The sequence below is a fragment of the Oncorhynchus tshawytscha genome, linkage group LG08 (genome assembly GCF_018296145.1).
Source record: "Oncorhynchus tshawytscha isolate Ot180627B linkage group LG08, Otsh_v2.0, whole genome shotgun sequence".
NCBI classification, from domain to species: Eukaryota; Metazoa; Chordata; class Actinopteri; order Salmoniformes; family Salmonidae; genus Oncorhynchus; species Oncorhynchus tshawytscha.
The window spans coordinates 28,901,005-28,924,705 of NC_056436.1; the positions used below are offsets into that span (position 1 = coordinate 28,901,005).

Sequence of the window (23,701 nt, forward strand, 5' to 3'; positions counted from 1 at the left end):
CTTACAATATTTGATGATTACATTTCTCTAAAACAGGTTATTGAGTGACAGAACACTGAGCCAATCACAACGCAACGCTTCATATTTTCTGCTGGCTTGCCCGGCCACAACAGAAAGCACTGAGCTAGGCTGAAAGACATGCATTACTCAAGAAAAAAAGAGACCATGTTTGTATGTGGCTTTATTAACTCAATGATATATATTATTTTTTACATTGTTTGCAAACTGGTATGTGACATGTATTAATGACAAAATAACATGCCAAACAGGCAAGCCTGTTTTTGCAAAAAATGTGGGGCTCTGCCCAACCTACCCTGAATGACAAGTCACCACTGCTTATATCAATATCCTTAGCTTGCCCATTCACTAAATATACTGTTCATTAACTCTGACTGACAGCCAATAGCTTAAGGATGCTGACTACTAATGCTAGCTTATTTTCATTAGCCAACCCTTATGCTGAGGGAGACTAGCTCGTGAGCTACCACCAACCCTGCACAAACCTGTGGCTAACTCTGCTGCCTCTGCACTCAACCTGCTCGTCTTTTTGCCACTCCTTTGGAATACATTTTGAATATCCATAATTGCTCTGTGCTATGCTGCAGACTGACTGAGTGACAGACATTTTGCTGAGTGATGACATTGACATCTAACCGGTGCTGTAGGGGTGGGGGAAGGGTCAAGGGACATGAGCGGTCCACTGGTAAAATTAGTCTATTTATACTGCATAGGACAGGTGATGTGTGTGTGTGTTTTTTTTTTTTTTTACCACCAAAAGGTTCAGGGCTTGATCAAAAACATCTGGGCTGAAGCCCTTCAAGCCCAGGCCTAATGACGCCACTGTATTATTAATTCATTGTCACATTTAGCAAGAAATATGTTTGTAAGAAGCAATATGGGTCATTAAATGCTAATTATAATTTGTTCTGTCAGTCACGTCGTGTGCGGAAGTTTTCCTTGTCATTGGTTCAACTTCCATCAGGGTGGAGATAGAGTTTGGACATCACGTGGTGTTATAATAAGCCGATGGGAATTTTTCTCGGGGCAAAAGCACTATCACCGACCTATTCGGGACATTCTTATGTTAAGAGAAACATAGGCTGTATGTGTGATTCCCCATTTCAAGTTTTGGAACTTTGTATCATTATATAATAAGAGATGATATTTAACATTAGCCTACATTATACCCTGGTTTACTATTTGGCTTGCAGTTGTCTGCTTTTTAATAGCTAGTTAGAAGATATTGCTCACGGAGCATTTTGACGTTAGTTGCACATTTAAAAAGTTTAGATGTGTTGCGCGTTAGCCTACACTGCGTGCTCATTTTGAATAATACACAGACCTAGGTGTTTAAGTTGCAGTTTCTGTAGACTAAACTAACAGTGCGCGCAGGTACCCAAGGGTACCCAAAAACGTTGTCATTATGGGCGACAATCCTGACTTTGATAACAAAGCAATTAAAGAGGAGAAAAATGGTCTGGATCTGAGGAAAACGAACCCTTCCAAATCCGTGGACATGGAGGAACAAATTGAATGTACGAGCATCTCGAATGAGAACCAGGACAATAGGCCTTCAACTACCACGCGTTTATACAAAAGGAGATGGGTGATGGTGTTCCTTTTCAGCTGTTACTCCCTGTGCAACGCATTTCAATGGATCCAATACGGAATAATCAACAATATTTTTATGAAATTCTACAATGTGGACTCTTTTACCATTGACTGGATGTCAATGGTCTATATGTTGACCTATATTCCTTTTATATGGCCTGTCTCCTGGCTTTTGGACAAAAAGGGACTGCGGTTCATAGCACTGATGGCCACCGCAATTAATTGCCTTGGGACATGGATCAAGGTGGCCAGCGTCAGGTCAAACTTATTTTGGGTGACGATGCTCGGACAGTTTGCAAGTTCCCTATCCCAGGTCTTCATCCTTGGGATGCCCTCCCGCCTGGCATCGGTTTGGTTTGGTTCCGAAGAGGTGTCCACCGCCTGTTCCATCGGCGTTTTTGGGAATCAGGTGAGTTTATCCCACCTCAAGCAAAGGTACCCTATTAAGTTAAAAAGAGTTGCGATTGATTTAGTTTCTAATTCGCCTAACATATCGATTGACTGATCAAAATAAAGAGTGCACATAAATGTGGTGTTTTGAAAAAGGTCGGTCTTAGAGGAGAAGTAACTTATTATTTGACATCTTAGATGATGAATGAATAATGAATAAGAACATCTCAATGTCTTAAACTGGATAGTTCATTGGCTCAGACGACATATAGGCCTACAGTATGGCATGTATGACCAATGGCCATCAAGAGAGTGTCCTTACTTTTTGTGGTATTTTAGATGTAAAAGTTGTTTAGACAAATGATCATACATTGAAAGTGGTTAACATGTTATGATTTAGCCCAGAGCAATCCATATGCATTCACACATGGATCTAGGCTACTGTCATTTTGCTTTGTTGAGCATTGAGAGCATCTTGAGCATGCATTCTCTTTTAATAAAGTTCTGACACTGTGAACACAATCTGGAACTGAAAGTACCTACAACCTCTCTTAGGGCGAGATTTGTTTATTTCCTCCCTCAAAACACCCAATGAATCAAATTATAGATTGGGTAGTTGACTTCTAAATGCAATATGTAATATGTATAATTACACTACTGTAATTTGCCTGTATTCAGTATCCAACTACGTTGAAGTCAAACCTTAAACTGGAGGCCATTTGGGACTTACAATGCTGAGGCAAATGATGAAAGTCAAATCAATTTATTGGCGATTATGAAAGAATGTTTCATAATACCTTTTGAGCTGCATATTATTATCTGTTAGAGGTTAATATTGCTGGTCCTGTGGACTCACTAATCCAGGCGTATAGGGAGTTACATGCATAGTGACAAGCATGTCCTAAAAACTGATCTGAGATGATTTTCATAGGCAGCTTCACATCCACTGCTCCAATAAAGTAGCTTTCCAACCAACCGCAGGCATTTTGTTCTTTGTGAGCCTCTTTGCTGGATTGTCTCTTTTCAGAGCTCACTTTTGTATGGATTTAAAATATATCTGATTTAGCCTACTTTTATGACTAAAGTAGCCCTGTGGTTAAGTGTTTGAGTTGATAACAATGATATACTAAACGTGCTGTTTGAGCTTAGTTACCAGTATAGCTTTGTGCTATTAAATATTTATTTTTTGAGGTGTGTGTGTGTGTGTGTGTGTGTGTGTGTGTGTGTGTGTGTGTGTGTATGTGTGTGTAATGTGCTGAGTAGGGTGGGGAGTTTTCCTCCTGCAAGTTCAACTCTACATCTTTCCAACCCCATATCTTCCTACCTATCCAATCATCTCCTTGGGATGTAGCCCTTTCTGTATGGATGATCTCTTTGAATATGTATACTTTTTAAAAACAATTCAGCTCTCAGGCTTAAAATGTTTCAGACAGACACTGACATAAAAGGTTATACCCTAATGCTAACCTGAAAATTGCAACATACAAATCTTGAAACTCCATGAGAAGACATCACGTCAAACCATTTCAACATTTTTGTGTGTACCTTTTTCTAAAATTGCAGCACATTTCAATATGTCATCACCATAACTGTCAAATACACAACATTGAGCATCCCTATAGCTGAATGATGGACAACAATTTTCAGAAGTATTTCTGTTATGTTTTCTAATACAACTCAATGGATCTTCCACGATTGGCTAGGTTTCTTGAGAATTCTGTCACTACAGCAATTTATGGAATTCAAAGAAAAACTCTTAAAAATATGAAAATATAGAGGTAAGTAAGGGGAAATGACATGGTACAATTCCACCATCTTCTGCCAGTACAGTGTATGCAGCTGTACAGTAGGCCATGCAGCTGTACAGTAGGCTACACTTAATCACACACTTAATGCATTAATGCAGCTACTTTTCTACAGGTATGTTAAATTGTTGCTCTTTTAAATATCCTTTATGTATTTATGAGGAAATCCGCTAAAATATTTTATGAAACTAATAGGCTAGCCTATTATTGATAAAACCAAAAATTAGACACTTCATACACTCCAGTGGGTGGTGAAGACATTCCAGGACATCACTGGCACCGTGCTCCCTCCCATCTATCTATTCGAAACGGTGCCCGAGGAAGGCCAGCAGCGTCATCAAGGACCCCACTCACTCCAGCCATGAGCTGTTCTCTCCCTTACTGTCGGGCAGACGACATCGGACCATGAGTTCTGATACCAACAGGCTCGGAGACAGTTTCTATCTACAAGCCATCAGACTGCTGAAAACCTGAACTGGATTGACCACATGCACAGCCTCTCCGCAATTTAGCACACATGCACTCACTCAAGTGCACACCCACACAGATATGCACTCATCCATACACACATACACGCACGCACGCACACATGCACGCACACACACACACACTCACACCTTCATGCTAAACACACATCACAACTGCTGCTACCAGACTCTTGTTGTATCTTTGGCTATGTCGGATTAAGTGAAAAGACATTCTATTCTATAAAATACTTTCTCCGTAATTAATATTACCTGATTGAGCTAATCATGTAAATGTAATTAACTAGAAAATCGGGGCACCACGAAATAATATTTATAGAGCTGTTATCTTCCGAATAATCTCTTAAAGACCAAGTAATATTTTACATCAATAGCAGTCAATATTAATCGTCACCTTATCTTTCTCATCTGAAAGTTGTAAATTCTTCGTTATCTTCACGAACCCTGGCTAACAAGTTGAATCAGCAATACAAAATTGGGTTTAATTATTTATTTACTACATACCTAACTAATCACACTGAATTACAATTACACAGACTTTGAGTTTATTTTATTTTACAGGGACAGTGCACATTAATCAACTTTTCAGTAAAAGTGCTGGTTTTAGCCAGCTGGCTAACCTTCAATCGCAGTGCCTGGGCAGGTTATTAAAAACAATTACAATAACAATACAGATAAACAATGAGCAGTGAGTTCCTCCCGAGTGGCGCAGCGGTCTAAGTCACTGCATTGCAGTGCTAGAGGCATCACTACAGGTCCGGGTTTTATCCTGGGTTGTGTCGCAGCAGGCCGAGACCGGGAGACCCATGAGGCGGCGCACAATTGGCCCAGCGTCGTCCGGGTTAGGGGAGGGTTAGGCCGGCCGGGATGTCCTTGTCCCATCGCGCCCTAGCGACTCCTGCGGCGGGCCGTGCACTGACACGGTCGCTAGTTGGACGGTGTTTCCTCCGGCACATTGGTGTGGCTGGCTTCCTGGTTAATCAAGCAGTGTGTCAAGAAGCAGTGCGTCTTGGCAGGGTTGTGTTTCAGAGGACGCATGGCTCTAGACCTTTGCCTTTCCTGAATCAGTACGGAAGTTGCAGCGATTAGATAAGACTGTAACTACCAACTGGATATCACGAAAATGGCGAGAAAAAGGGGTAAAAAAATTAATTCATTAATAAATGTTACTATGATCAGTAAGCACATGCAGAGCAACATAGGACATGCAACAAGTAGCACGCAGCAATCGCAACAAAAGAAAATCCATAAAAGCAACAAAGTGTTTGCACCCTCCAGAAGCTACTGACAACTTTAACGTGAAATGCTTACTTACAAGCCCTTTCCCATCAATGCAGAGTTAAAAAAACGTAAAAACAAATAGTAACTCTATAAAATAACAAGGCTATATACAAGGAGTACCGGTACCGAGTCAATGTGCAGGGTACTCTGCCCTAACTGCTGGATATCACAAGAAGGTCATGAGGAGCAGGCACATCTTTTCTTAAGGTCTATTGTAGAATATTTGGATTGTGTATGTTCATTCAACACTGGTGAGCTGGCTGGGCAGATCATGCAGTACAGTGGTTCCCAAACTGTGAGGCATGCCCCCTAGTGGGAGCATGAGGGGTTTGCAGGGGGGGAGTGGGCCCCCCCCAAAAAATATATTTTTTTTTCAAGGAACTTTAAACTTACTTTTGAAAGTTGTAATAGTATAATGCACAATGTGCAATTTCAAAATTGGGCAGTGCATCAACAGTTCCTCTTGTCATGTTAGTCATTGTATACCATAGAGAGCTATTTATAATTGGTCAGAAATATCCAGATCAACTAGTCCATGTCAGCCAATGTGTTATTATTTAGTTTTTTTTTTGCCAATGGATATTGTTGTATTTTTTCCATTCAAATATCACATGGCAAAATGTATAGAATTGCAAGAAAAGAAAATGTGCTTTAAAATTGCAAAATCCTCTTTGCACCCTGTGACAAAAGGTGTAGAATTGCAGTAAATAAGCTTTAAGCCTGGAAAATTCTCTCCACCAACAAGAGCGGCGTGAACAGTTTGTGTCATGAACAGTGCTTGTGCCTATAGAAATAGACGTGTGCGTGGGGGGGGCAGTGAAAAAGTTTGGCAGCGCCTGATGTAGAACAGTAAAAACATAGAAGGTCTAGTCTATGCGTAGCGTACTATGAGTCTCACATGGTCAAGAACGTAAATATAAGTTTGCATCATCTCCACTGTTGTTTAAGTCCAAGTCCCTGACATAAGAGCTTGAGTGTGACTTTAGCATGTGGCAGGGGGGGTATTAGTGATTTGTATTTGACATTTGTACCTTATAGTTATTGAGAAAGAATTGATTGAAGTTGGAATATTTGTGACATTATAGCTTTACCGAAGCCTCCTTTAAGACTTCATAATGTTTCATCTGTAGGTGTTACAAAGCAAAAGTTGAAGTCATATGAAGCTTTACCGCTCGCCCTGTAATATGAGTAGTATTTTGATTTCAATAACATGCATTTTATTTATTTATTTTTATTTTACCTTTATTTAACCAGGTAGGCAAGTTGAGAACAAGTTCTCATTTACAATTGCGACCTGGCCAAGATAAAGCAAAGCAGTTCGACAGATACAACGACACAGAGTTACACATGGAGTAAAACAAACATACAGTCAATAATACAGTATAAACAAGTCTATATACAATGTGAGCAAATGAGGTGAGAAGGGAGGTAAAGGCAAAAAAGGCCATGGTGGCAAAGTAAATACAATATAGCAAGTAAAACACTGGAATGGTAGTTTTGCAATGGAAGAATGTGCAAAGTAGAAATAAAAATAATGGGGTGCAAAATAAATTAATTAATTAAAATTAAATACAGTTGGGAAAGAGGTAGTTGTTTGGGCTAAATTATAGGTGGGCTATGTACAGGTGCAGTAATCTGTGAGCTGCTCTGACAGTTGGTGCTTAAAGCTAGTGAGGGAGATAAGTGTTTCCAGTTTCAGAGATTTTTGTAGTTCGTTCCAGTCATTGGCAGCAGAGAACTGGAAGGAGAGGCGGCCAAAGAAAGAATTGGTTTTGGGGTGACTAGAGAGATATACCTGCTGGAGCATGTGCTACGAGTGGGAGATGCTATGGTGACCAGCGAGCTGAGATAAGGGGGACTTTACCTAGCAGGGTCTTGTAGATGACATGGAGCCAGTGGGTTTGGCGACGAGTATGAAGCGAGGGCCAGCCAACGAGAGCGTACAGGTCGCAATGGTGGGTAGTATATGGGGCTTTGGTGATAAAACGGATTGCACTGTGATAGACTGCATCCAATTTGTTGAGTAGGGTATTGGAGGCTATTTTGTAAATGACATCGCCAAAGTCGAGGACTGGTAGGATGGTCAGTTTTACAAGGGTATGTTTGGCAGCATGAAATAGGAAGCCAATTCTAGATTTAACTTTGGATTGGAGATGTTTGATATGGGTCTGGAAGGAGAGTTTACAGTCTAACCAGACACCTAAGTATTTGTAGTTGTCCACGTATTCTAAGTCAGAGCCGTCCAGAGTAGTGATGTTGGACAGGCTGGTAGGTGCAGGTAGCGATCGGTTGAAGAGCATGCATTTAGTTTTACTTGTATTTAAGGAAGGAGAGTTGTATGGCATTGAAGCTTGCCTGGAGGGTTGTTAACACAGTGTCCAAAGAAGGGCCGGAAGTATACAGAATGGTGTCGTCTGCGTAGAGGTGGATCAGGGACTCACCAGCAGCAAGAGCGACCTCATTGATGTATACAGAGAAGAGAGTCGGTCCAAGAATTGAACCCTGTGGCACCCCCATAGAGACTGCCAGAGGTCCGGACAGCAGACCCTCCGATTTGACACACTGAACTCTATCAGAGAAGTAGTTGGTGAACCAGGCGAGGCAATTATTTGAGAAACCAAGGCTGTCGAGTCTGCCGATGAGGATGTGGTGATTGACAGAGTCTAAAGCCTTGGCCAGATCAATGAATACGGCTGCACAGTAATGTTTCTTATCGATGGCGGTTAAGATATCGTTTAGGACCTTGAGCGTGGCTGAGGTGCACCCATGACCAGCTCTGAAACCAGATTGCATAGCAGAGAAGGTATGGTGAGATTCGAAATGGTCGGTAATCTGTTTGTTGACTTGGCTTTCGAAGACCTTAGAAAGGCACGGTAGGATAGATATAGGTCTGTAGCAGTTTGGGTCAAGAGTGTCCCCCCCTTTGAAGAGGGGGATGACCGCAGCTGCTTTCCAATCTTTGGGAATCTCAGACGACACGAAAGAGAGGTTGAACAGGCTAGTAATAGGGGTGGCAACAATTTCGGCAGATAATTTTAGAAAGAAAGGGTCCAGATTGTCTAGCCCGGCTGATTTGTAGGGGTCCAGATTTTGCAGCTCTTTCAGAACATCAGCTGAATGGATTTGGGAGAAGGAGAAATGGGGAAGGCTTGGGCGAGTTGCTGTTGGGGGTGCAGTGCTGTTGTCCGGGGTAGGAGTAGCCAGGTGGAAAGCATGGCCAGCCGTAGAAAAATGCTTATTGAAATTGCATAACAAGTGTACATACACTAAGTTGACTGTTCAGTTAATCTGTACCAACAATAGTACGCAAGTATAAACACTGTGGGCCCAGGCAGCCGTCATACCGCTCAGGAAGGAGACGTGTTCTGTCTTCTAGAGATGAACGTACTTTGGTGCGAAAAGTGCAAATCAATCCCAGAACAACAGCAAAGGACATTGTGAAGATGCTGGAGGAAACAGGTACAGAAGTATCTATATCCACAGTAAAACGAGTCCTATATCAACATAACCTGAAAGGCCGCTCAGCAAGGAAGAAGCCACTGCTCCAAAACCGCCATTTAAAAAAATAGACTACGGTTTGCAACTGCACATGGGGACAAAGATCGTACTTTTTGGAGAAATGTCCTCTGGTCTGATGAAACAAAAATAGAACTGTTTGGCTATAATGACCATTGTTATGTTTGGAGGAAAAAGGGGGAGGCTTGCAAGCTGAAGAACACCATCCCAACCGTGAAGCACAGGGGTGGCAGCATCATGTTGTGGGGGTGCTTTGCTGCAGGAGGGACTAGTGCACTTCACAAAATAGATGGCATCATGAGGGAGTAAAATTCTATATATTGAAGCAACATCAGTCACGAAGTTAAAGCTTGGTCACAAATGGGTCTTCCAAATGGGCAATGACCCCAAGCATTTACTTATTTTACCTTTATTTAACTAGGCAAATTAAGAACAAATTCTTATTTTCGATGATGGCCATCACAAAGCCCTGACTTCAATCCTATAGAAAATTTGCGTGCAGAACTGAAAAAGTGGGTTAACTGCCTGTTCAGGGGCAGAACAACAGATTTGTTCCTTGGGGATTTGAACTTTCAACCTTGTGGTTACTTGTCCAACACTCTAACCACTAGGCTACCCTGCCGCCCCAGGAATACTTCCAAAGTTGTGGCAAAATGACTTAAGGACAACAAAGTCAAGGTATTGGAGTGGCCATCACAAAGCCCTGACCTCAATCCTATAGAAAATTTGTGGGCAGAACTGAAAAAGTGTGTGCGAGCAAGGAGGCCTACAAACCTGACTCACTTACACCAGCTTTGTCAGGAGGAATAGGCCAATTTTCACCCAACTTATTGTGGGAAGCTTGTGGAAGGCTACCCGAAACATTTGACCCAAGTTAAACAATTTAAAGGCAATGCTACTAAGTACTAATTGAGTGTATGTTAACTTCTGACCCACTAGGAATATGATGAAAGAAACAAAAGATGAAATAAATCATACTATTATTGACATTTCACATTAAAATAAAAGGGGTGATCCTAACTGACCTAAGACGGAATTTTTACTAGGATTAAATGTCAGGAATTGTGAAAAACTGAGTTTAAATGTATTTGGCTAAGGTGTATGTAAACTTCCGACTTCAAGTGTATATATATGCATTGTAGGTAGATTTCACAATGATAGAATAATATGGAAATAGGTCAAGGCCAACTACGCATAATTTCTTCCATAAACTGTAGAACTGTTTAAACACCTTAACATTTTAGTGTGTATTTATTTTTTTGATATGCAAAGCAGGGAAGCACTGGAAGTTATTTGAAATATGTCATATGTGTTTTCTTTCATGCCTCAAATGAATCAAATTGTGCCTTGGTTATGATCCCTTTTTCCAAGCTTTGTTTCATATGTCTGTAGGTGTGAGGGGAGGAGTCATTGAATGATCATCTATTTTTGTCTCCCTCACTCACAGTTGGGCATTGCCATTGGCTTCCTGGTGCCACCCATCCTCGTGCCAAATGTTGACAATATAGATGAGCTGGCATACCACATCAGCATCATGTTCTACATCACTGCTGGAGTGGCCACCGTGATCTTCATCCTCGTGGTCTTCAGTAAGTCCCGAGGGAAAATGGCCAGTCTTATGCACAGTACATCCTGTGGCTAACACATAGAGTTGGCCAGTAGAGTCACTCCTTCCTAAACTCATACCAATTATAACGTATAACTCTTTCAGTCATTATGAGCCTTGAGGTGTTGAATTCATTATAATGCCAATATGAGGGGCCAGAATGACCTATCCCCTAACATTGTCGATGTCACAACAACTCATAGTTAACTCTTGGTAGAGGACAAATAGAGCCTCAGTTCATAACCTTGTGCCGAAGAGATTTGGTTTCCGACTTGCTTCATTGTAAGATTATTTCAACGGGGACACATAGCTCTGCTTTGGCAGTTGGAATACAATTACATTGCAGCATTGCATCTCTGGGGCTTTCCATTGGTTCTGTAGTCTCCTGTCCTGGATATCTATTTGTCCCTGGCTGTCATATTCTCCTGGCAGGGTTGGTGGATAGGTCAGCAGTCTCAGGGATTAGTGTGTGTTGAGATGTGCTCTGAACAGACCACCTAACGTCTCTTCACTCACTCGCTGTGGCAGGGCTGCGATCGCTGTAATTGACCGAGATCTCTTTAGTTGTGATATTAAAACGGAGTAGGGACGTTGAGAGGTCTAATATAGAGTAATTCCTTTGCCCCCCTAGACTCTGTTTAATGACTGACACTTTCTCAGAGTGATGACATGGTAGGATAGATAGAGAGGTATTCACATGAGTCACATGGACTTCAGTAACCTATGTTTGTCCAGTGTTCAGGACTTCTGCAATTACCCTCAGTTAAAACCGCTGAACTGCCTTTTTAAGGTATTTTTTATTTCATCACACAAACCAGGTCATCCCACTTCTGTTTTGGGGCTTCCCATGTTCTGTTGAAAGAGGCACATTGGGCAAGCTTAGACATGGAACCTAGCCTTAGATGAAGAACGGGGATTCACTGCCTGACCTGACATTATTTATCTTTTCTTGACTATTGGGAAATGAAACTCTCCTCCGGTGTCAGCAGACAGTATTGAGTAGCGACTTAACGAATTGATCAAACTGAACACAGGATAAGACAAGGCCCTTTCTATCTCCCCAGACTGCTCTGTGGGAAAACATAAGCATGTTTACAGCCTGTAGCCCTCTAGTTCTGGATCAGTAAACCAGATAATCTTCCAAGAAAATTCAGAGACAACCTATGCCTCTCTTGGTACGGTATCTGCAGTATCTGATACCTATTGAACCCCTCTGTTAGCTGGATGCTGTAAGATGCAGTATCTGATACCTATTGAAGCCCTCTGTTAGCTGGGTGCTGTAAGATATCTGACGCCTATTGAAGCCTTCTGTTAGTTGGGTGCTGTAAGATATCTGACGCCTATTGAAGCCCTCTGTTAGCTGGGTGCTGTAAGATATCTGTTGCCTATTGAAGCCCTCTGTTAGCTGAGTGCTGTAAGATATCTGATACCTATTGAAGCCCTCTGTTAGCTGGGTGCTGTAAGATATCTGATACCTATTGAAGCCCTCTGTTAGCTGGGTGCTGTAAGATATCTGACGCCTATTGAAGCCCTCTGTTAGCTGGGTGCTGTAAGATATCTGACGCCTATTGAAGCCCTCTGTTAGCTGAGTGCTGTAAGATATCTGACGCCTATTGAAGCCCTCTGTTAGCTGGGTGCTGTAAGATATCTGTTGCCCTCTGTTAGCTGAGTGCTGTAAGATATCTGATACCTATTGAAGCCCTCTGTTAGCTGGGTGCTGTAAGATATCTGATACCTATTGAAGCCCTCTGTTAGCTGGGTGCTGTAAGATATCTCTGAAGCCCTCTGTTAGCTGGGTGCTGTAAGTTATTTGAAGCCTATTGAAGCCCTCTGTTAGCTGGGTGCTGTAAGATATCTGTTGAAGCCCTCTGTTAGCTGGGTGCTGTAAGATATCTGACGCCTATTGAAGCCCTCTGTTAGTTGGGTGCTGTAAGATGTCTGACGCCTATTGAAGCCCTCTGTTAGCTGGGTGCTGTAAGATATCTGACGCCTATTGAAGCCTTCTGTTAGCTGGGTGCTGTAAGTTATTTGAAGCCTATTGAAGCCCTCTGTTAGCTGGGTGCTGTAAGTTATTTGAAGCCTATTGAAGCCCTCTGTTAGCTGGGTGCTGTAAGATGTCTGACGCCTATTGAAGCCCTCTGTTAGCTGGGTGCTGTAAGATATCTGACGCCTATTGAAGCCTTCTGTTAGCTGGGTGCTGTAAGTTATTTGAAGCCTATTGAAGCCCTCTGTTAGCTGGGTGCTGTAAGTTATTTGAAGCCTATTGAAGCCCTCTGTTAGCTGGGTGCTGTAAGATATCTCACGCCTATTGAAGCCCTCTGTTAGCTGGGTGCTGTAAGATATCTGACGCCTATTGAAGCCCTCTGTTAGCTGGGTGCTGTAAGATATCTGACGCCTATTGAAGCCCTCTGTTAGCTGAGTGCTGTAAGATATCTGATACCTATTGAAGCCCTCTGTTAGCTGGGTGCTGTAAGATATCTGATACCTATTGAAGCCCTCTGTTAGCTGGGTGCTGTAAGATATCTGACGCCTATTGAAGCCCTCTGTTAGTTGGGTGCTGTAAGAAGATGAAGCCCTCTGTTAGCTGGGTGCTGATGCCTATTGAAGCCTTCTGTTAGCTGGGTGCTGTAAGTTATTTGAAGCCTATTGAAGCCCTCTGTTAGCTGGGTGCTGTAAGTTATTTGAAGCCTATTGAAGCCCTCTGTTAGCTGGGTGCTGTAAGATATCTGACGCCTATTGAAGCCCTCTGTTACCTGGGTGCTGTAAGATATCTGACGCCTATTGAAGCCCTCTGTTAGTTGGGTGCTGTAAGATGTCTGACGCCTATTGAAGCCCTCTGTTAGCTGGGTGCTGTAAGATATCTGACGCCTATTGAAGCCTTCTGTTAGCTGGGTGCTGTAAGATATCTGACGCCTATTGAAGCCCTCTGTTAGCGATGCTGTAAGATATTTGAAGCCTATTGAAGCCCTCTGTTAGCTGGGTGCTGTAAGATATCTGACGCCTATTGAAGCCCTCTGTTAGCTGGGTGCTGTAAGATATCTGACGCCTATTGAAGCCCTCTGTTAGCTGGGTGCTGTAAGATATCTGACGCCTATTGAAGCCCTCTGTTAGCTGAGTGCTGTAAGATATCTGACGCCTATTGAAGCCCTCTGTTAGCTGGGTGCTGTAAGATATCTGACGCCTATTGAAGCCCTCTGTTAGCTGAGTGCTGTAAGATATCTGAAGCCTATTGAAGCCCTCTGTTAGCTGGGTGCTGTAAGATATCTGACGCCTATTGAAGCCCTCTGTTAGCTGGGTGCTGTAAGATATCTGACGCCTATTGAAGCCCTCTGTTAGCTGGGTGCTGTAAGATATCTGACGCCTATTGAAGCCCTCTGTTAGCTGGGTGCTGTAAGATATCTGAAGCCTATTGAAGCCCTCTGTTAGCCCGGTGCTGTAAGATATCTGACGCCTATTGAAGCCCTCTGTTAGCTGGGTGCTGTAAGATATCTGACGCCTATTGAAGCCCTCTGTTAGCCTGGTACTGTAAGTTATTTGAAGCCTATTGAAGCCCTCTGTTAGCCTGGTACTGTAAGTTATTTGAAGCCTATTGAAGCCCTCTGTTAGCCTGGTACTGTAAGATATTTGAAGCCTATTGAAGCCCTCTGTTAGCCTGGTACTGTAAGTTATTTGAAGCCTATTGAAGCCCTCTGTTAGCCTGGTACTGTAAGATATTTGAAGCCTATTGAAGCCCTCTGTTAGCCTGGTACTGTAAGATATTTGAAGCCTATTGAAGCCCTCTGTTAGCCTGGTACTGTAAGTTATTTGAAGCCTATTGAAGCCCTCTGTTAACCCGGTGCTGTAAGATATTTGAAGCCTATTGAAGCCCTCTGTTAGCCTGGTACTGTAAGTTATTTGAAGCCTATTGAAGCCCTCTGTTAGCCTGGTACTGTAAGTTATTTGAAGCCTATTGAAGCCCTCTGTTAACCCGGTGCTGTAAGATATTTGAAGCCTATTGAAGCCCTCTTTTAGCTGTACAGATAGGTGGAGTAGAAGCTAGTTGGTGTGTGGGTCTACTCTATGAACTCCTACCCCAGTGAGCTGATCTCTCCTCCACTTCTCAGACTGAACATTGGAGCTGGACTCTCCAGCGTGACTATTGTTGAATCACTGACTGACTGACTCACTCACTGCGCACCAGGAGCATGGAGGAAGAGAGGGGGCCCTGATAGGGCAAACAGTTACTGGTGCATTTCATCTCTCCAGTCTTCAGGCAAATTCTCAGACACGCATCTTTCTTTCTCTCTCTTTCTCTCTTGCTCTTTTAGCGATAGGCCTGGTGTGTTGCCTTGGCTGCGTTGTACTGAACTAGCTGGATGTAACTTTGGCCCCTCCTGTCCTATAGTCCCCCAAAGCTATGTGACTGCCCTAACTCCTACTGAGCTCAGGTGTCTGTGTTGATTGATAGAAGCACAGATGGAGGGATGTTAGAAGTCATGGGATGGCCATTGGCCTTTCACTAATTTGTTGCTATCACCAGCTTATTTGAGTGACTGCTGCTAGATTTTCTTGGGAGGAGAAACGAGGGGGAGGATTGGCTTGTGGTTGGATCCAATTTTAACATGGTCTTTTAAAGGGCTCTGACAGATGTGCAACTTCAGAATCTACATCCAACCCTTTTCTAATATATTTTGGGTGTGTCTAGATAATGTATGTTGAGAACACACATTTAGGTGTGTCTATTGGTGTTTGTCAAATATCTGTATAGAAATGAATGGTCCAGTGTTACGGGAATTGCATACAAACTTCTACTCTACAGTATATCAGCATTATCACATTATTATTATTACCGGTTCTGTTTCTGTGTTCAACAGTGTTCCAAGAGAAGCCGGAAATCCCTCCCACCCTGGCTCAGGTCCAGGCCAGGAGCATCCCTCCAGAAGAGTACTCCTACTTGGCTTCTATCCTGAGACTGCTGCGTAACCTACCCTTCATGCTCCTCGTCATCAGCTATGGTGGGTCGTATTCACCCTCAATCACTCTCAAACCATACCCATGTCTACCAGCATGTTTGTATTCCTATTATTTGAGAAAACAGAAGTTACATACGGCTGGTCAGATCAAAGCTTGTTGTATTGGTGATGCCCCAGACCTCATCTCATAAACACACACACATGGCCTCACAGCAGAATCGCCCCTATTCGAAGTACACTGTGCATTATCCTGCAGTCTCTACTGTGTGTCCCCTGAATGAGTTCAAGTAAGGTGAACTCACAAACGTAAATATGAACAACGTGGATGCTGTTGCATCATCACAGTGACAGGTGATTGAAAACATGTACACAACATCAGAGTATAACCATCTGAAGAAAACATCTGTTAGGGTCTTAAAGCCAGATCAATAGGTCATTATCAGTTTGTGCTTAGAGATGTCAATATATCTCTCATTATGTTTTTGTATCCAGCACACTGTACATATTTGTACATCAAACGGTATTTTTGAGGATTTTAGGTTTATTGTCAGATTCTTAGGGTTGAAAGGTCACAGTCCTTGTAGTTAATTGTTAACTTATTGAATATTTGCAATGGTAGGGTTACTAGTCCATAAAAGTATTGCCTCGGGTCAGCTTAGCCTGATTAAATTTTCACTGAATTATTGTCTGCCTTGGCTGTGCCATCTCAAGAAAACAATTAAATAAATGCTAGAGTTGAACTATTACATATGTCATGCCCTTTAGCTGTTTGGAAATATGACGTTTTACTTTTTTAAATGTTATTTGATATTAACATTGTTTACCCTTTGATGTGGCAAATAAGGATTTTCAGGAACAAGACAACAAACCTTAAGGGCAAAGCTGTCCAAACCAATTACATATTGAGTGACACACCACCATTTATGTGAAAGTCAAATATTCTCTCCTTTGTAGTAGTAGACTGGCTTAGGGCCAGGTATGGGTTCCATTAGGACAGGGCCAGTGAAACCCAAATACAGCGTCCCATCTGGATCCCCCTGCTTTCCCTGCAGGCCTCAGACTAAATAAAGACCTGCTCCTCTGCAGACTACAACTCCTGTAAAATACAGCTCTGTCTCAGAGTGCAGAAACAAAACTAACATGTTTCCTTATGTTTTCTGCAGGGCTGAATGTCGGTTGTTTCTATGCTGTTTCCACACTGCTGAACCGGATGATTATTGAGCATTATCCAGTAAGTCTCACCTGAATCTTATCACAACAAAACCAACCTACTGTAGTCTGCATAAGTCCCTCTGTGGTCATGCCCTTCAGTTATATCCTCTCTTACTGTATTCAAAGAAGATCTTGAGATGTTACCTCCCCAATAAGTAAAACATTTAACTGTGTAGTCTATAATTAAGGGTATTTTCTAGACTAAAGACACAATTCTATAGCCCCGAAAAAGATGACTGAGGTATAAGAGAACTAGTATCAAGTTCTGGTAGCAAGTAGGCTCACCCCAGATAAGATACCTGAAAGGCATGAGAGGGTCAGGATGTCCAATTTGACTGCAGAAAGACCAATTCAGTCATTTTAACCTCCACAGGGTGAAGAGGTGAATGCTGGAAGAATTGGCCTCACCATTGTCATTGCGGGGATGGTGGGGTCCCTCATATGTGGGATCTGGTTGGACAAGACCAAAACCTACAAGTAAGATACTCTTAGGAACACTTAGGAACACTTGAGAGTACACAATACTTTACTAAAAATACACGTTATTGCATGTAGCATTATGCTCTTAGATACAATAGCTTTTTTGTGTGACTTTGATCACTGAATGGCAAGTCCGACCCTACCCTTTTGGGCCCTAAGCGAGATTTGGTTGGGGGGGGACGCCACCTCACTGGGAAAACATTTTTGTGCCCCCCCCAATGTTACAGTTTTAACACAAGTTTTATGAAATTCTATACATTTTGACATGGACGGAAAGAAAATTATGCCTTTTTTTTAATCATGCAATTCTACAAATTTTGCCATGGAGCGGAGCAAGAAATAGTCTGTTTAACAGCTAAATTCCTGCAGTTATACCCATTTTGCCATGGAGCGGAGCAAGAAATAGTCTGTTTAACAGCTAAATTCCTGCAGTTATACCCATTTTGCCATGGAGCGGAGCAAGAAATAGTCTGTTTAACAGCTAAATTCCTGCAGTTATACCCATTTTGCCATGACCTATGCCATGATACAATTATATCTGATTGAGAGTGACGAACAAAATCAATGTGGGCCCCCTGGAGGACAGGGCTCCTGGGCATGTGCCCTGGTATAAGGCCATGATTATTAGATAGCTGGCAAGACAAACTTGCCAATCAAATGATTTTCCCTGCAATGGCTATTGCGTGTGTGACTGAAATAACAAGATAAAAACTGCTGATGCACAACCATATTTCGAAATTGCACTTTGTGTATTCTAGTAACAGTAAGTAGAGACCCTGACTGAGTTCCTAAAAAAACTAAAACGATTTGGTTAGGGACCCTCTAGTGGCCGCGTGGCCCTAAGCGACCACTTATGCCGAGGGCTCAGTGGCCCTTCCTTAGTACTAATTAACTAAAAAAGGTTACATACACATTCCCCAACTTAGACACATACGCATTGTAATAGTGCGGCTGTAGCTGGCTGCTGACAAGGCTACTGGCTAATCTTTTGTCTGATGACACCAGAAAATTCCCAGTAATTGGCTTTATAATCCTCTCAAGCTTTTTCGTCACGCTCTCTGATCAAGTCAGTCAAGCTCCGTGTTGGAAGAGGTCCAGTAACTGCTGATGAGTCAGTTAATAAGATAAGAGCTGTTAAGGTCCCACTTCTCATCTCTTTGAGAACCTTTGCCCTTTTTAATTAGTGATTCAAATGTGATTTGCCTTGCGTACAGATAACTATTGTGTACAGATAAAGACTAGTGCATACAGTAGCCAGATTCACTGTATCTACTTAATCTTACTCTACATCTAACATCTCAATCATGTCCTTCATTTAAAAAACTATCCATAGCATAGTTTGACAAGGTAACAATCAGTAAAGTTGTGTTACACTCTTGAGCTCCGGGCTATGAAAACAGTAAACCAAATATGACCTTGGATGGGCTGGGCTCTTGCTTCTCTCATTAGCCACTCTAAAGGAGTCACTTTCTACATGAATGTCTTTTAAAGCTCTCATTCAAAGGCAGGCGTCTAGGCAGATTAGTTATTTTTGTTGGAAGTGGAAACCATTGAGGTTCTGGAGGAACTAAGCGTTGTATCTGATGCCTCTCCCTGCATATCCAAGCTGACAAGTTTTATCTATGAATCCTCTCAGCTGAAGTACTGGCCTGTTGGAATTGAGGCTCCATAGTTAATGGTGCCTGAGAGGAAGTCTCTATCCTTTTAAATGCATCTATATACAGATGTAGATCTTAAGGGAAAGGGGGATACCTAGTCAGTTGTACAACTGAAAGCATTCAACTGAAATGTGTCTTCCGCATTTAACCCCATTTTACTGAATCAGAAAGGTGCCGGGGCTGTCTTAATCGACATCCACGTCATCGGATCCCGGGGAACAGTGGCTGACATTTTAAAGTGGAAATTACAATCTTTAGAAGCCTTTTTAAACCTTGAATACACTACAAGTTCACAATTCCTGCTGTGTAGGAAAATTCTCAGTAACAAAATAGTGATCAAATTAAGATACTAAATCTGTAGAGGTTATTAATGTAGTCATTCAAACATCTGCGCAGACAATGTCCAATTCTGTTTAATCTCCTTTCTATTTGTTTTGCTCAAATAACACAGGTTGTTGTTTCTCACCACAGAGCAGCCATTCATCAAACACCTGACCTGATCATGAACTACCTTGGTTGGTGGAAATAAAAGTACAGGCTTTGTTACCTCAATACCTTTCAAATATAAAGAAAATGTGATAGAAGTTGACAGCATGGTAAAGTTGGCAACTTTCATCTTAGTATGAAAGGGATATATAACCCATGTTATGAGGGTGAAAATTGTTTCCCCAAATTCTTCACATGACATCTGAATAAATCGAGCCAAAGCAGTCAACCCAGATTTCTGTTATTGATGCTCCCTTCCTCATACCTCCATGTGTGTGAGAGACAAAGGACGAAGTTGTATTAACAACAATAGCTGAGTGGAGCAATGTTTCATGCGTGGTTGTACAGGAAGAGCCTCACCATAGTAAGCCTGTTGGTGTAGGCCAGAATGTGCCAGTTTTAATAAGGGGGTCTTAGATGGTCAGGAATCTTGTTTTTCCTCTCATAGAGGATGGGATTGGAGGGGTTGACAGTGGAGCCACAGCCAGCCTTACTGAACAGTTCTGCATGCTAGTTCAGAACCTGGACGGGTTACTGGTGCTGTATGTAGGCCTACCACAGATTGTTGAGGACTGGGACTTTTCTGAAGTGCTTTGTGAAACTTATGTAAAAGCGATATCCAGATAAGATGAATACATTGCAGACTCATTTAAATCCCATATGGGATATGCAGCAATGTTGGCAATGTCGACATGTCCGTGAGCAATGCAGCAAATCAAACTGCTTATTCAAATATAGTACATTTCTTTTTACACAAGCATTTACAGTACATTTCATACAGGCAAAATCCAGGAAAAACAAACATATATGATTATTTTCCTCTCTCCCCAGACAGACTACCCTGGCTGTATATCTTCTGTCCCTCGTGGGAATGGTGGTCTATGCCTTCACCCTCAACTTAGGCCACCTATGGGTGGTGTTTGTAACATCGGGGGCTCTAGGGTAAGAGTGAACAAACACTGTGACCATACACAATGATGTTTGTGAATGATTTGCATTTGCTAGCTCTTCCACCTTTAGCATGTCAGTTGTAATGTGGGGGGGACTAGGTTTCCTGCCCTGGTCACACCGCAGGAGCACTGCATGCTATTTACATTGCAAACTGCCTCCTTGCTCTTTAAACAGCCACTCTGTGGGAAGAGGCAGACAATATCTTAAAATGCTCAGTAGTTAAGGCTGTTTAAGGTCAAGTGTAGTGGGAGACAAACCCATGATTATGTGCAACATTAATTATTTTCCTCTGGAGTTGAAAAAGTATTTTATTATTTGTTAACTGATGTATAAAGGAGATGAACAAGAGCTGAAGGTTTTAAAGGGTCTGCTAGAGAAATGCCCTCAGAGGAGATCTGGCTGTGGAGTAGATTTTTTTGTTTCTCTCAGCAGGCATGAAATGTTAAGTGCTGCGCTTTAGTTTGAGTAAAAACAACACTGGAAAACCTCATGTCTTCAGGTTCTTCATGACCGGGTACCTGCCGCTTGGCTTTGAGTTTGCTGTGGAGCTGACCTTCCCAGAGTGTGAGGGCACCTCCTCAGGCCTGCTCAACTGTTCAGCTCAGGTAACAGGGACCATACTTTGGGATAATATTCACCATTGAAATAGTACATCTAGGTTTGTTGTATGCATGAAGTCTATGTATGAACTTAATGCATTTTATGCACGCTTTGACAATAACAACATAGTCCCGGGTGTGAGGGCTGCCACCGACCCAGAAGATTGGGTGGTCTCGCTCTCCAAGGCCGACGTGAGTCCAGTCTGTAATCCACCTCAATGGGGCTGCAGTGGAGCAGATCAAGAGCTTAAAGTGTGGTTAAATGGTCCACACACAGTTGTAAAGAAGGCGCGGCATGGGCCCTCAAATCTTTAAAGTTCTACAGCTGTACCATTGAGAGCATCTTTACTGGCTGTATCACAGCTTGGTATGGCAATAGCACCGCCCTCGACCACATGGACAACCCAGTACATTACTGGGGCCGAGCTCCCTGCCATCCAGGACCTCTATATCAGGCTGTGTGAAAGGAAGGCCCGGAAAAAAGTTAGACTCCAACCACCCAAGCCATAGAAGGTTCTCTCTGCATACACACAGCAAGCGGTACCGGTGCATCAAGTCTGACACCAATAGGCTCCTGAACAGCTTCTATCCCCAAGCTATAAGACTGCTAAATAGCTAACTAAATAGGTAACAAAATGGTTACACATAACATCTGAGTTGACCTTCGTATTTTATTCTTATTTTTGCACTATCTATGCACACTCACAGGGTCCTACACACTATGCACACTGATACTTCAACACACATACATACGCTCTCTCCATAATATGCACATACCTTTACATTTCATACCAACTCTACACACCCACTCACATACACTCATCAGATATGCTGCTGCTACTCTGTTTATCATATATCCTGATGCCTAGTCACCTCACCTTACCCCTATTCATATCTACCTCTATCCATCCAGTATCCCTGCACATTGTAAATATGGTACTGGAACTGACTCGTGTTATTTTTTTGGTTCAACCTTGTTATTTTTAGTATTACATTGTTGGGGTTAGAGCTTGCAAGAAAGGCTTTTCACTGTACTTGTGCATGTGACATTAAAACTTGAAACTTGATTGTGTTTAGAGATGATCAACTCTCATGTTCACTCCCCTCATTCTTCCAGATATTTGGGATCATATTCACCATCGGTCAAGGGAAGATCATAGAGCACTTTGGAACGTTCGCTGGGAACATCTTTCTCTGTGTCTTCCTCCTCATAGGCACAATTATGACAGGTAGTTTGCTTAACCCCTACACACATTATAGCCCTATTTTGCAATAACAGAACAGCTTTACGGTAGATTGAACTTTGGACTCATCTGCCTGCAGTTGTTATAGTGAAGCACAGTGTCCTGTTATGTGATCCACATTAAATGGGGCTGTAGGAACGCATGACTCCTCAGATAATCGCAGTCGGTTGCACAGATTTTGCGTAACAGCCTTATCTAGGATTCATCCTGGAGTAATGATGCCCTCTAGTGGGTCATAGTGACCAGGATTTCTCTTCACAGGAAAACGTTAACACATTTTCTACATACAGTAGTACATTTCGCACATAGTTTCCGAGGCTATACATTCCTGAACATCAATACTATATATGACCCATGCATTTCTGAATATATTTCTTAGTAGTGCCTTTACCACTCTCATCTATATGTCACAGCATTCATCAAGTCTGACCTCCGACGGCAAAAGGCCAACCATCTGGCTGAGACACAGGCGGCAAGTGTAAGTATATCCGTTTCTGCTATTTGGTGTCAGCGGTAGGATCTCTGCGTTCCAGTTAAAAGGGATGTGATGTGTTGGATACTGCCCCTGGCTGATGCTCCATTCAATGGACTATGCTGGCTGTCTGGCTGCTTCTCTGGTGTGGGTTCCTCTTGTTTGCTGTGGAGTGGACACAGGGGTCACAAGCGTCAGACACCACCGTGCTTTTCCTCAGCTCTCTGAAAACAACCCAGCTGTTTCTGAAAACATAACTTTGCACCCGCTGTCAGCTCTCTGAAAAAACCCCAGCTGTTTCTGAAAACATGACTTTGCACCCGCTGTCAGCTCTCTGAAAACAACCCAGCTGTTTCTGAAAACATGACTTTGCACCCGCTGTCAGCTCTCTGAAAACAACCCAGCTGTTTCTGAAAACATGACTTTGCACCCGCTGTCAGCTCTCTGAAAACAACCCAGCTGTTTCTGAAAACATGACTTTGCACCCGCTGTCAGCTCTCTGAAAACATGACTCTGCACCCGCTGTCAGCTCTCTGAAACATGACTTTGCACCCGCTGTCAGCTCTCTGAAAACATGACTTTGCACCCGCTGTCAGCTCTCTGAAAACATGACTTTGCACCCGCTGTCAGCTCTCTGAAACATGACTTTGCACCCACTGTCAGCTCTCTGAAACATGACTTTGCACCCGCTGTCAGCTCTCTGAAACATGACTTTGCACCCGCTGTCAGCTCTCTGAAACATTACTTTGCACCCGCTGTCAGCTCTCTGAAACATTACTTTGCACCCGCTGTCAGCTCTCTGAAACATTACTTTGCACCCGCTGTCAGCTCTCCGATTAGCTGTATTTGATTACATGCCTTGCTGGTGTTTGATACAAAAATATGCTTGAGAAGTTTCTGTTTCGTTCAACATGCAACATGCATGACAAAGATACTGTACCTTTTGTCACAGA

At 42.6% G+C, this 23,701-nt stretch overlaps 1 protein-coding gene across 1 annotated transcript; it reads left to right on the forward strand.

Annotated features, from left to right (window-relative positions):
- The first annotated feature begins 1,270 nt into the window (after positions 1 to 1,270).
- LOC112255761 (FLVCR heme transporter 2) lies at positions 1,271 to 23,665 on the forward strand. Its single transcript, XM_024428608.2, has 9 exons — positions 1,271 to 2,020; positions 10,536 to 10,677; positions 15,548 to 15,688; positions 16,810 to 16,877; positions 17,232 to 17,335; positions 20,314 to 20,424; positions 20,933 to 21,038; positions 22,150 to 22,261; positions 22,690 to 23,665. The coding sequence occupies exons 1-9, from the start codon at positions 1,424 to 1,426 to the stop codon at positions 22,791 to 22,793; spliced, it is 1,485 nt and encodes a 494-aa protein (XP_024284376.1). The 5' UTR covers positions 1,271 to 1,423; the 3' UTR covers positions 22,794 to 23,665.
- The last annotated feature ends 36 nt before the right edge of the window (positions 23,666 to 23,701 follow it).